The 13984-nt window shown below is 40.0% G+C and overlaps 1 protein-coding gene and 1 long non-coding RNA gene across 3 annotated transcripts in view; one reads left to right on the top strand and one right to left on the bottom strand.

Annotated features, from left to right (window-relative positions):
* UVRAG (UV radiation resistance associated) overlaps positions 1 to 13984 on the top strand; it is a 309203-nt gene that overhangs the window by 278906 nt on the left and 16313 nt on the right. For both annotated transcript variants that reach the window (XM_065944543.1, XM_065944542.1), the window contains one exon: positions 1261 to 1352. In XM_065944543.1, the coding sequence (XP_065800615.1) occupies positions 1261 to 1352 (92 nt within the window). The remainder of the gene's footprint in view (positions 1 to 1260; positions 1353 to 13984) is intronic.
* LOC136174380 (uncharacterized) overlaps positions 10737 to 13984 on the bottom strand; it is a 41316-nt gene continuing 38068 nt past the window's right edge. The window contains exon 4 of the long non-coding RNA XR_010664399.1: positions 10737 to 10807. This is a non-coding gene — a long non-coding RNA (uncharacterized lncRNA). The remainder of the gene's footprint in view (positions 10808 to 13984) is intronic.

The following is a 13984-nucleotide window of genomic DNA, read 5'->3' as shown; positions in this document are numbered from 1 at the left end:
GAGTGAACCCTTTGTTAAATGTCACTCACTCCCACTTAAGTGAAAAGTCAATTGAGTACTAGATACAAACAAAAGAAAACTTATTTTGATTTTTTGTTGATAGTAGTTTTATTTTTTTGAAGAGGAAAATATTTAAAGTTTAACTTAGCCACTTTTATATTAGGTGCTGGAAAAGCAAAACTTTAAGGCAGATGACCCTTCATATATGTACATCATTATGCAGTTTACAAAGTCCTTTCTTCATATATATTATGTCATTTGAAAAATAACATTTCTACAGGACTGTGTTGTACACTTACTGTGTATTTGACATCATGTGTGTGTGTATGAATATGCACATTATACTTAACCTCGGATCTTTTACTGTGCTTAGTGAGGAAGCAAATAGTCTTCAGAGACAAAGTGAGAGGAGGCAGGAACAGACAAATGAAAACCATTTAGTAGGTTACCCAAGACATTTAGAAGGGCACTGAATTGTAGAAAAACAGCCTCTAGCAGAAATAAGTAAAACTAAGAGCAGATCTTAGCCATAGGCCATAGCAACTCTGTTCTCTGGCCCTAGAGAAAAAGGAAAGCTAGAAGCACAAGAGAAATAACATAAAGCACCGCCTCTGCCAAAAGTGATTTGCTCTTTATTTGTTTGTATGTTGTGTGTTAGTCGCTCAGTCGTGTCCAACTAACTTTGCAACCCCATGGACTGTAGCCCACCAGCCTCCTTTGTCCATCAGATTCTCCAGGCAAGAATACTGGAGTGGGTTGCCATTTCCTTCTGCATTTATTTGTTTAATAAGCATGAAATGAGCTCTAGCACTGTGTCAGATACTTGAGCATCAGAGACACATAAAACATGAACCTTATTCTTGATTCTACAAAGGGAAGAGTCAGTGAAAGAAGGGCTGAATGTGCGCAGAGTGTGTAATCCCAGCCTTCAGTACCTAAAATGAAATGCTGGTTTTATGGTATGTAACCCTGGGATTGATGGTAGCAAACTCTACAGGGGTCTTTGAATTAATCCTGATTCCATATAGTTGGTCATTCTTAGTCCTCTCTCACTTCAGGAGGCAAGGGAGCAGGACGTGAGCAGAGTCCCTTTAAACACCATCCAGAAAGTGTGGTTGGGATGGTGTTGGGATCATACAGTCACATTTCCTCGTTAGAGTTTAAAGCAGAGGGGAGGGGGGCGACTTCTTTAGTGGGTTATGTTTGGGAAGCATTGCCTAGTATCTGCCAGAATTTAATTCTGTCTTTCCATCTTTGCAGCTAAGATATCAACATGGACTAGGGACTCCAGACTTGCGGCAAACCCTTCCTAACCTGAAAAACTTCATGGAGCATGGACTAATGGTCAGGTGGTAAGTACCTTTCTCTGCCATACCCAGAAACCGCAATGTGGATAGTGATCTGGAGGAACTTGCCTGACTTCTGCTCCACACCTGCCGTCTGGGTTTTCTTCTGTAGTGAGATACCTGAAGAAAAGAAAAGGCAGCCGTCATACCTGTATAGGTCTAAGCTCCAGTCTGGTTAAGAGGGGGAAGCACCTTTGGGAGGGGGGTGGGTTCGAGGAGGTATTGTTTAGACATGGGAAGGTTGACTGGGCGAGGAATTCTTGAATGCATGGTTGAGGCAGAGGCTGGAGGACAGCCTTGTGATTTGTAAATGGGGGACATGGAACCTCCAGGACAGTAAAAAACATCAGGATCAGTGGTTGAGAATAAAGGGAAGAAAGCGCACAAGCAGTAGGTCAGCTGTCAGGACGTCATCTGAGACCAGGAGGGACAGGCGTACGGGAAGGTTTCTCACGGGTGACGTCAGTGCCTGTTGTAACCATACGGGCAAGCTGCTGCCTAAAAGTGCTTTGCAGGATGGACAGGGCCCTCTTCAAAAGACAAGGGGAAAGGGACCATCTGATGCAAAGAAGACATTAGATAATTAACTTGACTTGAATAAAAGGAAAGCTGTTGGCTCTAGTCATTTAGTAATTCGAACCCTTGGATAATGGGCAATAACTTAGAAAATTATGTGCATTCAGATCAGGCCTTTAGAGTTAGACACCTGAGAACAGCATGGTCTGCTCTAAGGAGCACTGGCTTCTGAGTCCCAGATCTTTTACTCATTTGCTATGTGAATTTTGTTGTTTTAAGTTCAGAGATTCCATCATTCATGGTAGATTTTTCAACACTTATCACAGTGTTCAGTTCAGTCGCTCAGTCGTGTCCGACTCTTTGCAACCCCATGGACCTCCTTGTCCATCACCAACTCCCAGAGTTTACTCAAACTCATGTCCAGTGAGTCGGTGATGCCATCCAACCATCTCATCCTCTATTGTCCCCTTCTCCTCCTGCCTTCCATCTTTCCCAGTACAGGGTCTTTTACAGTGACTCAGTTCTTCGTATCAGGTGGCCAAAGTATTGGAGTTTCAGCTTCAGCATCAGTCCTTCCAATGAATACCCAGGACTGATCTCCTTTAGGATGGACTGGTTGGATCTCCTTGCAGTCCAAGGGACTCTCAAGAGTCTTCTCCAACACCACAGTTCAAAAGCATCAATTCTTTGGCACTCAGCTTTCCTTATAGTCCAATCTCACATCCATACATGACTCCTGGAAAAAAACATAGCTTTGACTAGACGGAGCTTTGTCAGCGAAGTTAATGTCTCTGCTTTTTAATATGCTGTCTAGTTTGGTCATAACTTTTCTTCCAAAGAGCAAGCGTCTTTTAATTTCATGGCTGCAGTCACCATCTGCAGTGATTTTGGAGCCCAAAATAAAAGTCTGTCACTGTTTCCATTGTTTCCCCATCTATTTGCCATGAAGTGGTGGGACCAGATGCCATGATCTTAGTTTTCTGAATGTTGAGTTTTAAGCCAACTTTCTCACTCTCTTCTTTCACTTTCATCAAGAGGCTGTTTAGTTCTTCTTTGCTTTCTGCCATAGAGTGGTGTCATCTGCATATCTGGGGTTATTGATATTTCTCCCGGCAGTCTTGATTCCAACTTGTGCTTCCTCCAGCCCAGTGTTTCTCATGATGTACTCTGCATATACGTTAAATAAGCAGGGTGACAATATACAACCTTGACGTACTCCTTTTCCTATTTGGAACCAGTCTGCTGTTCCATGTCCAGTTCTAACTGTTGCTTCCTGACCTGCATACAGGTTTCTCAAGAGGCAGGTCAGGTGGTCTGGTATTTCCATCTCTTTCAGAATTTTCCACAGTTTGTTGTGATCCACACAGTCAAAGAATTTGGCATAGTCAATTAAGCAGAAGTAAGATATTTTTCTGGAACTCTCTTGCTTTTTTGATGATCCAGCGGAGGTTGGCAATTTGGTCTCTGGTTCCTCTGCCTTTTCTAAATCCAACTTGAACATCTGGAAGTTCAGAGTTCACATACTGTTGAAGTCTGGCTTGGAGAATTTTGAACGTTACTTTGCTAGCATGTGAGATGAGTGCAATTGTGTGGTAGGTTGAACATTCTTTGGCATTGCCTTTCTTTGGGATTGGAATGAAAACTCACCTTTTCTAGCCCTGTGGCCACTGCTGAGTTTTCCAAATTTGCTAGCATATTGAGTGCAGCACTTTCACAGCATCATCTTTTATGATCTAAAATAGCTCAACTGGAATTCCATCACCTCCACTAACTTTGTTCGTAGTGATGCTTCCTAAGGCCCACTTGACTTCGCATTCCAGGATGTCTGACTCGAGCTTGGTGATCACACCACTGTGATTATCTGAGTCGTGAAGATCTTTTTTGTATAGTTCTTCTGTGTATTCTTGCCATCTCTTCTTAATATCTTCTGCTTTTTTTTAGGTCCATACCATTTCTGTCCTTTATTGAGCCCATCTTTGCATGAAATTGTTTTCCTCTCTTTCTTTGCATTGATCACTTAGGAAGGCTTTCTTATCTCTCCTTGCTATTCTTTGAAACTCTGCAATCAAATGGGTACATCTTTGCTTTTCTCCTCTGCCTTTCACTTCTCTTCTATTCACAGCTCTTTGTAAGGCCTCCTTAGACAACCATTTTGCCTTTTTGCATTTCTTTTTCTTGGGAATGGTCTTGATCCCTGCCTCCTGTACAGTGTCATGATCTGTTTTTAAAAACCTTAGGTAAATACGTTATCCATATAACCATGTCACTTTAATTTTCTGATTTGCTGTCTGAATTTAAACTCCTACTTCTCTAAAATGTAATTTCCTCATCTGCAGTCCCTGCCCATCTCACTGGTTTGTGGTAAGGATGAAATGAGATGGTAGGTGGAAAAATAATTTGTGAGGAGGAAAGTACAAAAATAGTTTCATTTTCTTCTGTGCCGTCAGGATAGGCCTTAAGGATAATAAAGTGACACCTGTGATTTACTGTCACTTTGTTTTTTTATTTTTGTCGCATGATCTTCAAAAATATGGATGTCTGACTTTAGACAAGACTGCTTTTAATCAAATACACAATTGTTTAAAGAATTCTACTCAGAATATCAAAATCATCATAAAAAGTTAGTGTTGACATAGACCTGTATACCCTGAGGAATGAAGGCTAGGAACTAAGTTTTAATGTAAAATAATAATTATTTTATCATCATTATTATTACTGTTACTTTTTGATTTTTTCACCACATTGTGTGGTGTGTGGAAGCTCACTTCCCCAACCAGGGATCAAACCTGTACCATCTGCATTGGGAGCACAGAGTCTTAAGCCCTGGATCACTGGGAAATTCCCACTGTTACTTTAACAGTGAGCTAGCAAGCATGTATTTAACACTGTCAGTGTTCAGTTCCATGATAGGTACTCTGGAGGTAACAGTAAGTATGAGGCTCAAGCCCTACCTTCAAGTGATTTGTGATCTGGTTGCAAACAAGGTACATAAATCATGAAAGGTTTTATAACACAAATGGTAAATTAAAATAATCAAATAGAGAGGCAGCTCACTGTACCGCCTGATCAACCAACTAAAATAAATCTTGCTGAGTACAGATGGCACATTGTCTCAGTTTCATTTATTGAAGAGTCCTTAACTTTTATCCACTGTTGATAATGCAGTCTGTTTCATATATCAAGTTAACTTACATATGGATCTATTTCCAGGTTCCTTATTCTGTTTCATTGTTTTATAGTCTATCTATAGGCTAGTACCATATTTTTAATTAATATAAGGTGTAATTTCTATAAGTCTTACTGAGGTTTGAGCATCTCTCTTCCTCCTAACATTTGGAACCACTTGAGAGAGGAGATATGAGATAGACTAACAGAAATCAAAATGTCAGTTTTATTACTGATAAAGCCACTTGGAAAATGCAGCTTTAGATCCATTATAAAAGCGCTTGCAAAGACATCACTCAAAATTAAACCTACTCTTGCAATCAGGATGTGAACTGGAGAACCCCAGGCTTCCCCGCCAGCAAGCAGCCCTTAACTATACTGTAGAGACTGTCCGGTGACTCCTGCAGAAACCCAGAAGGGGCTAAGCCAAGAATACGCAGGTTTTATCTTTCCCTCTAAAGTCACCAATCAGAAAAGGCCCTCTTCCCCTAAGAGCAAGTAAGTGGGAGGATGGAGAGAGGCCAAGAGTGTTACTCTTAAATCATGTTCCTTCAAAGCAAGGGGAAAGGAAGATTTCCCCAACTTTCTTGATATCTGGTCTGGTGAGGCTCCTACTTACCGTCCTTCTTCAAATCTCTTTTGGCTTTTCTTGATTTATGAATTGTATTTGAGTGATTTGACAGCTTTATGATATTGAGTCTTTCTGTGAACATGGTATCTCTTTATATGTTTTGTTTTTTTTTTAAACACACCTCAGTGAAGTGTTAAAACTTTCTTCATAAAGGCCTTACACATCTTTTATTATATACTGAGTCCTTGGTAGCTTACCATTTTGGTTGCTGTTGTAAATTTTTTATTATAACATCCAACTTCTTTGTGCCTAGTATAAAGGAGCACCACTGATTTTGTATTTTGGAGAATGTATCCAGCAACCTTACTAAACATTAATTACAATAGTTTATCTTAGATTCTTTTGAGTTTTTCTGTGTATACAATCATTTTTTGAATGATGTTGTTATTTCTTCCTCTTTTTACAATTTTTATTATTTTTTGTTCTCATGTTCTATGGAAGAGGAGCAACACTAGTGGATAATAGTGATACAGAAATAAAATAACAGTAGTCTTATTCCTGACTTTAAAGAGAATGCTTCTTTTCACCATTAAGTATTCTATTACAGGTTTAGATAGATGTTCTTTATTAGCAAAAGGAAGTTTCTTTCTATTCCCAGCTCTCCAAGAGTTGTTTTTCTTGAAATTATGAATGTGTGCATTTTGAATTTTATAAAATGCTTATTATGTTCATTGATATAATACTATATTTATTCTTCTTTACTGTGTTAATAACTAATAACATATTTTCTGTTGTTAAACCATCTTTGCCACCTGGGATATACTCTACTTGATTGTGATGTATTATTTTTTGTATAGTATTGAATTTCATTTGCTAATTTTTTAAATTTACTTTATTGAAGTATAGTTGATTTACCATGTATCAATTTCTGCTTTACAGGAAAGTGATTCAGTCATACATATATATATATGTTCTTTTTCGTATTCATTCCATTATGGTTTGTTACAGGATACTAAGTATAGTTCCCTTTGCTATACAGTAGGACCTTGTTGTTTATCCATTCTACACATAATACATACAGTGGACATGAGTTGAGCAAACACTAGGAGATACTGAAGGATTAGGGGAGCCTGGTGTGCTGTATATAGTCCATGGGGGTCACAGAGTTGGACACGACTAAGCAACTGAAAAGCAACAGGTGTAATAGTTTGCATGTGCTAATCCCAAACTCCCCATCCATCCATCTCTCAGACCCTGTCCTCCTTGGCAACCACAAGTTCTTTCTCTATGTCTGTAAGTCTATTTCTACTTTTTAGATAAATTCGTTTGTGTCATGTTTCAAATTCCATGTATAAGTGATCATGTATGGTATTTGTCTTCTCTGACTTACTTCACTTAGTATGGTAATCTCTAGGTCTATCCATGTTACTGCAAATGGCATTATTTCATTCTGTTTATGGCTGCATAGTATTCCATTACACATACACACGCACTTTTTTGTTTTATTGAAGTATAGTTGATTTGGGCTTCCTTTGGTGACTCAGTAGTAAAGAATCTGCCTGCAATGCAGGAGACCCAGGTTTGATCCCTGGGTTGGGAAGATCTGGAGAAGGGATTGGCAGCCCCCTCCAGTATTCTTGCCTGGAGAAGTCCATGGGCAGAGGAGCCTGGCTGGCTACAGTCCACGGGGTCGCAAAGAGTTGGACACGACTGAGTGACTAACACTGACTGACTAATAGTTCGTTTACAATGTTGTGATGGTTTCAGGTGTGCAGCATAGTAATTCAGTTACACATGTACTCCTCCTTTTTCAGATTCTTTCCCATATAGATTATTACGGAATATTGAGTAGAGTTCCTTGTGCAGCGCAGTAGGTCCTTGTTGGTTATGTGTTATTTATAGTAGTGTGAATGTCAATCCCATGCCCCTAATTTATCCCTCTCTTCCACATTTCCCCTTTGATAACCATAAGTTTGTTTTTGAAATCTGTGAGTCTTTGTTTTGTAAATAAGTTCTTTGATATCATTTTAATTAGATTCCATGATTTGCTAATATTTTTAGAATATCTACTTTTGTAAACAGAGATGAGGCTAGCCTATGTATACAATAATCTTTGTCTGATTTTAGTAACAGGATTGTAAAATAAATTGAGGCTGTTTCCCCCTTCTTTTCTTTTCTTTTGTATTCTCTGGAACAGTTTATGTACAACAGGAATTATCTATCATTAAAGTCTGAAAAACCTAATGGTTTTCATTTTTTGAGAGGGAAAGAATAAGTTTTTAGCTACTAATTTAATTTTTATGATGATTATTGGTCTATTTATATTCTATTTTTCCCAGTTCCTCCTTAAATCACCCATTGTGATTTCCAGTTCTCTCAGTGTACTGGAATTCCTCTTATCTAGATAGGTGCCTAAAATTCAAATGTTGCCAAACCTAGCGGTCACTTTTTCATCCTCAGCCTCGTCTGTACTTAGTGACATTTGGCCTTGCTGGCCATTCCTGCCTTCTTGATGCATCTTCCTTTCTTGGCTTCCACAGCACTATCTTCCCCTGGTTTTCCTCCTCTCAGCTGCTCTTTTCTGCCCATTTTTCCTATTCATCCTCCTTTTTTTAATCAGTAAGTATGGAGAGCTGCACAGTTCAGAGGGTCTCCTCTCTTTTTCTCTCTGCTTTCTTCTCACATGATCTCATGCCCCGCTCTTGAAAGCTATCTACACACTATGACTCCTCACCTTGTTTTCAGTGTTAGCCTCCCCTGTGAACTCTATTGTCAGAGACCTACTTGATACCTCCCCTTGGAGTATCACAGGTACCTCAGCCTCAGCATTTAAAACTGTCCTTCCACTAGCCTTCTTCAGCTCAACAAATGACGCACTGTCTGCCCAGTTGCTCAAACCAGAGGAGCATTCTTCCTTCTTTTCTTCACTCCTCCCTGATCCAGTCTAAGGAGGATCAGCAAAAATGCTGTTATCTCTACCCAAGTGTTCTTCCCACCATCTCTGCTGCTACCACCCCAGCCCAAGCCACCACCTGCTCTTACCCTGGCACTGCACTAGTTCAGTCTGTCTCCCTGGTTTCTTTCATGTCCCATCTGTGTTCATTCTTCACAGTAGCCAGCATGATCTTTTAAACTTTAGTTGTATCTTAATCATTCCCTAGCTCCAGTGGCTAGAGTAAAATCCAAGCTTTTTCCTGCCCCCGCCTCTCCGCCTGCTCTCACATATGGTCCTTATACCGGCTCCTCACGCCACACACTGTCGAGTATGTATTCTCCCTCTTCTATCTCTCCTACCTCCATCCATACCCACACCCTCATATATAGCGGGAACAGCTTTAGAAAAGGCACAGCAGCTTTACTGGCAAAGAATAGACCACTTGGCTAGTGTGCAAATTCATTTAAGAAATAGGATCTAGGTTTTGTGGCACGTTGAGCTTGTACAATTAGGGATCCCTTTCGGGAAAACAACACAAAACAGATAATACAAAATTATGGGGGAAAAATAAATATTTTAAGTGAGAAACAAAAGCACAACCAGTTACTGGAACTTTAGAAATTAGATCCCTTTCTTCGGCAGTCTCTTTAGACAATTTACCCAAAATGCTTACATAGACGTGTTTCCTCACTGCAACCTGACTGTCTTTTCCCTCCTAAAACATGACCATTTCCAGCAACTCTCCATTTCTGAGGTTCAGATAAATTAAATGACTTTTCAAGCATGGCTGCTCCATGAGCCTGTGGCAGTAAGACTGGAGTCTAGGTCTCCTGGCACTGACATGGTAAACCCATTAAGCCCCCAGTTCACACATCTGTATAGTGCCCCTGTATGCCAGCTGCGCCAAGCACATTAACACTGAATGAATAGTAGACACCACTTTATGGTGCCGTAATGAGAAACGGACTGCTGAGACAGATGCAAAGCAGTGCAAAATGTCTGCCACATTACGAACCCAGGAAAGACCCTGTGGAAAAGCAGCCTGGAGGTTCCAAACCTAAACAAAGCTGGAACAAACACTTCAGCCTCAGGGGAAACCTGAGAATTTCTGAGAGCAGCCACGAACAGAGGAATTACCTCCCCAGCCTGTGCTCCTTAGGGCAAAGGGTAAAAAAACTCACGCTCCTAAGGGAGCCTCTTACATCTTTTGTAAAAGAAAACACTTCCATCCTCTGTGTGGTGGTTACCATTCACGGACTGGTCCCTGTGGAAGTAGATTGCTGTGTGTTCATTTGGTGTCGAGAATTTCAAACTGGCTGACGATCAGTACAGTCACTGAATTCCTCCTTATGCTAAGCTTCAGAGTTGTGTGACAGCTTGTTTTGTTTCTTAAAAAAAAGACAGTGTGATTAAAAGTACTTTAATGAAATTATTCTTTTTTCTTTCACATGACAGAATTCTTACCTAACGTCAAAGCATCTTATCTGACTAATCATAAAACTATCCCTTTTCCTCATGAACACAGTTACCTGGGGCGAAGTTCCCAGCTTTATGCTGATCCTTTCCAAAAGAAGTCTCCATTTCCTCATCCTCAAATCACTAACCTTGTTGTGACTCCATTTCCTCATCCTCAAATCACTAACCTTGTTGTGACTGCCAAGCAACACAAATTGGAAAAATAGAATTTCAGCTCAGAGGTCGTACTCTTGAATGGTTTAGTTAAAAGCCACCACCATGCCACTTAAACATCCCATTTTTCCTCTCTTTTACTACTAACTAGAAGGTGGTCCAGGATTCCATTCGACATGCTCATGCACAGCCGATGCTGAATTGTGGTCAGGGAAGCCCGACTGCTTCCCTGACACGCGAGCCACTGTTTGACAGCTGCCACTGAGACGATATGTTTAGCACTGAGAGGAAGAGATTCTGTGCTGTGCTGCAGTGAACAGACTGTGAGGGGGCTCCTGCATCCAGGTCCCGGGACAGTCCTCGGTTACATCTCTCCACTGTCTCTCACCCCAGCTCAACTGACCCCTAGACAGGCCTCCCTCATTTCTGACCTCAGTTCTTTTCTCAGATAAGTTCCCACCACCTAGAATTACCTGCTTTGCCTCTGCTCTCGCCAAACGTTGATTTCACTTCAAGCTCTAGCTCACATCCTACCTCATTCATTCACTTACTTAGCAGGTAGAGATAGCAGGTCCTCCCCTGGTACCTTAAGTTCACTCTCCACCAAGTCTTACCCACCAGCTTCTGCGCAGCGATGAGCAGGCACTGAAATTGGAACAAGATGTGATAGACAACAGAAAGTATGAAGTACTGAAGGAAGGTGGAGAAGTTATCTGGAACGTTCTTAAGGATGTCATTTACTTCCCAGTGTAAAGTGTGGGGTGCAGGCGAGGACTGGATAAGCCTTCACTAAGGAGATGGCGTTTAGTGGACCTGGGACACGAGGGGGACTGGGGCGTGTGAAGATTGCAGGGCAGGCCAGAGTGGGAAACAGTTGCCCAGATCTAAGGAGCATATGAAGTCTATGGGTTTGAATAGTAGCTCTACCACTCACTATCTCTGTGACTTCAGGCAAGTTTAAACTCTGCTTAAAAGTATCTGTAAAGTGGAGATTATAGTGCCTTCCTGATAAAGTTGATATAAAGATTAAATACATAAATACTTAGCATACTTCGTGGCACATAATAGTAACAAATGGTAAGTATTATTATAACTATATCATGGGTAAATGAAATCATAGTTGTCTCTTAAAAATTAAATCCATCCTTTATTATAGGTATTTTATTTTTCCTTTAAAATCTACAGTCATAAGAAAATATCTACAGTCATCTCCTTACAAATAGGTATAGAACATGGTTCTTGATCACATTTTTTAATAACGGCTCATGCTGCTTTGTACGTTAGTGATACAAAATATTCACCATCTCCCTTCTACTTTTCCCCAAGTACTTAATACAACCTTTCTCTGAAGCCTTAGAGGAAAGTACCCCACAATTGTAGTTGCCTGCTTACTTTTTTGGTTACTTATTTTCTTAGGTTAGCTCTCAGCTATAATTAAAAGTTATATGAAATGAAAGTTTCTCTTTTGCAGAATTTACCATGTTTTTATTTAAGTTTATAACAACCCTGTGAAGGAGGTAGGGCAAGGATGATGATCACTCTCTTACATATCAGAATACTTAGAAATATGAAGTGACTTGCCAAGATCACATGATAATAAGTGATGGAACTGGGGCCAGCAGCGCCTTATCTGACTCCTAGTTGCATGTTCTTTTCGCCATGCCAGGCTGCCTCTTATTAGTTAGTGGTCATTCTTTTCCTTGTCTGTCATTCCCCAGCCCTCCTTCTCTCTCTGCCACTGAATTTCTAACACCTATTGTTACCTTCCCCAGGGAAGCCCATTCAAAGTCAAATCCAGAGTACTAGAAAAAAAACACTGCAAAATCAGACAGGAAGACATTCTTTGTTGCTTATTTTTCCCCACTCACCTCAGAGAGATAGGAAACTCATAAGAATCATAAAACTTTGTTAGAATTTAGAACTTTAAGACGAAAAGAAACAAAAACGATGATATGTTTCAACTTCATTGGTTAAGAAACAGGAAAGCTAAAGAAAACACATGAGTTGGCTTAAAACATGTTTGTCCACAGTGTTTGCCTTCCTGAAATTTCATTTTCTTTCTTTCAGAAAAAGACATGATAAAAGCAGGATTTTAGAACCATCCGCCCTGCTTTATACATGAAATGTTTTATTCTAAGTTCAATTTTTACTGACTATAAAGCTTCACAATACAGTGGAAGAAGCACTGGATTTGGGAATCAGAAAATGTAGCCTCCAACTTCAGTTCTGTCCTTTAATTTTCGTAAATTTTTTGAGTATCAATTTTTTCAGTGGAGTTAATGGCAGCAGCCCTATTTCCCAAGCATCATTATATGGAACAAATGAGATAATGTCTGTCCAAGTGGTTTATAAACTAAAAAGGGCTATACAAAATATTATAAGTATTATTCATACATTTAACAATTCATTAAGGGTCTCCTCTACATACAGCACTATTCAGAAGACGAAAGAAAATTCAAGTGTGAGATTTGCCCTGCTTTTGCTTAGTTGACAGTTGTTTAGTTTATAATCTGAATGAGTAGATAAGACAAATTAAATATTTTGAAGAACAAGACTTACAAAAATACTCTCATGCATTGTTCAGTCTCGTTGTCACGTGGGACTCACAGCCTGAGCCCCGGCTTCAGTGGACAGTGTTCTGCAGTGATGGCGCTCAGCCATGAACTGACTGACTTGATGTTTTAGGACCAGGCATGCCATTTTTATTGAGGCTGCCTCAATTTCCGTGACCTTAGTGATGCTGGAATACTGAGGAGATGTATCCTTGGCTCCTCTGCAGCTTGCTGGAATACTTCTGATTCCTTCCAGCGTTAATGATGTGACTTTGGGAGAAGCAACTAGTGGCTTTACCTAAGGTCGTATCACTTCATTGGTAAAATCTCTAGATGGTGTTTCTGCTGACCTGTTTCTGATCTAGTTCTCTGTTCTTTTTTATAAATAGAATCAAGTTCAACAGTTTTTTAAATGAACAAATGATTAAGAAAGTAAGTTTGACACATTTTAAGAAAATGGACTTTTTCAGTCAATTGAAAATTTTGGAACCCATCTTTCTTTAAAACCAGAGGGTAGTGATATAATGGTTCAGCTTTTAAGCCAAACCATCCACCTGTGAAAATGAGACCCTATCCTTTATTAACATATTTTTAAGTCTTATTTTTTAAAGGCAGATCTATCTGCTCTCCTTCCCTCCATCATTTGCTCATGCTGAATTCAGAACTAGTCTCTGGCAGGTGACCCAAGGGACTTAAAAACCATGTCGTCTAGCTGACTCTGGTTTTTAAATTTAGATCAAATGACATTGTCTTTGAAGTCTCAAGAATACTACTTAAGGTAGCCATATCAGAGGGGCGTGCCTTTCAAAGTACTCCTTACTGGCTGGCATCCTTAATATGAAAAGTGAAGGCTGGTCAAAAATAAATGAAAAGGAAAGTTTTATTGGAGTTATTTACTCTTAAGACAGCTATTTCAGACAGAACCTTGACAAGTTATCTCATTGCCTCTAGACAAGAATACACAAGGCATATGGGTATCTGTAGTATTTTAAAAGACCTTGGGGGACCAGGCTTCTTCTGTAACTCATTCCAGAATTTAAACACCCTCACTTCAGGAAATTCTTCCCTATATTTAACTTACAGGCCCCCTTCTGCGGTTAACACCCATTTCCGCTTTTTGCTGTCTCCAGTCAGGATGTCAGGATGGAGAACAGCTGGCCAGCATCCTTTGTGTGCTAACCCTCCATCAGTGAGAAAGTCATTTGGGTATCCCCGGGCTGCTTTTCTCACCCTCCAGCAGCCAAGTGTTTGAACCAAATTGAGATTTTTT

This window comes from Muntiacus reevesi, chromosome 9 (genome assembly GCF_963930625.1).
Source record: "Muntiacus reevesi chromosome 9, mMunRee1.1, whole genome shotgun sequence".
Lineage (NCBI taxonomy): Eukaryota > Metazoa > Chordata > Mammalia > Artiodactyla > Cervidae > Muntiacus > Muntiacus reevesi.
Note: the sequence above shows the minus strand (reverse complement) of the source record. Positions and strands in the feature narration are given on the sequence as shown.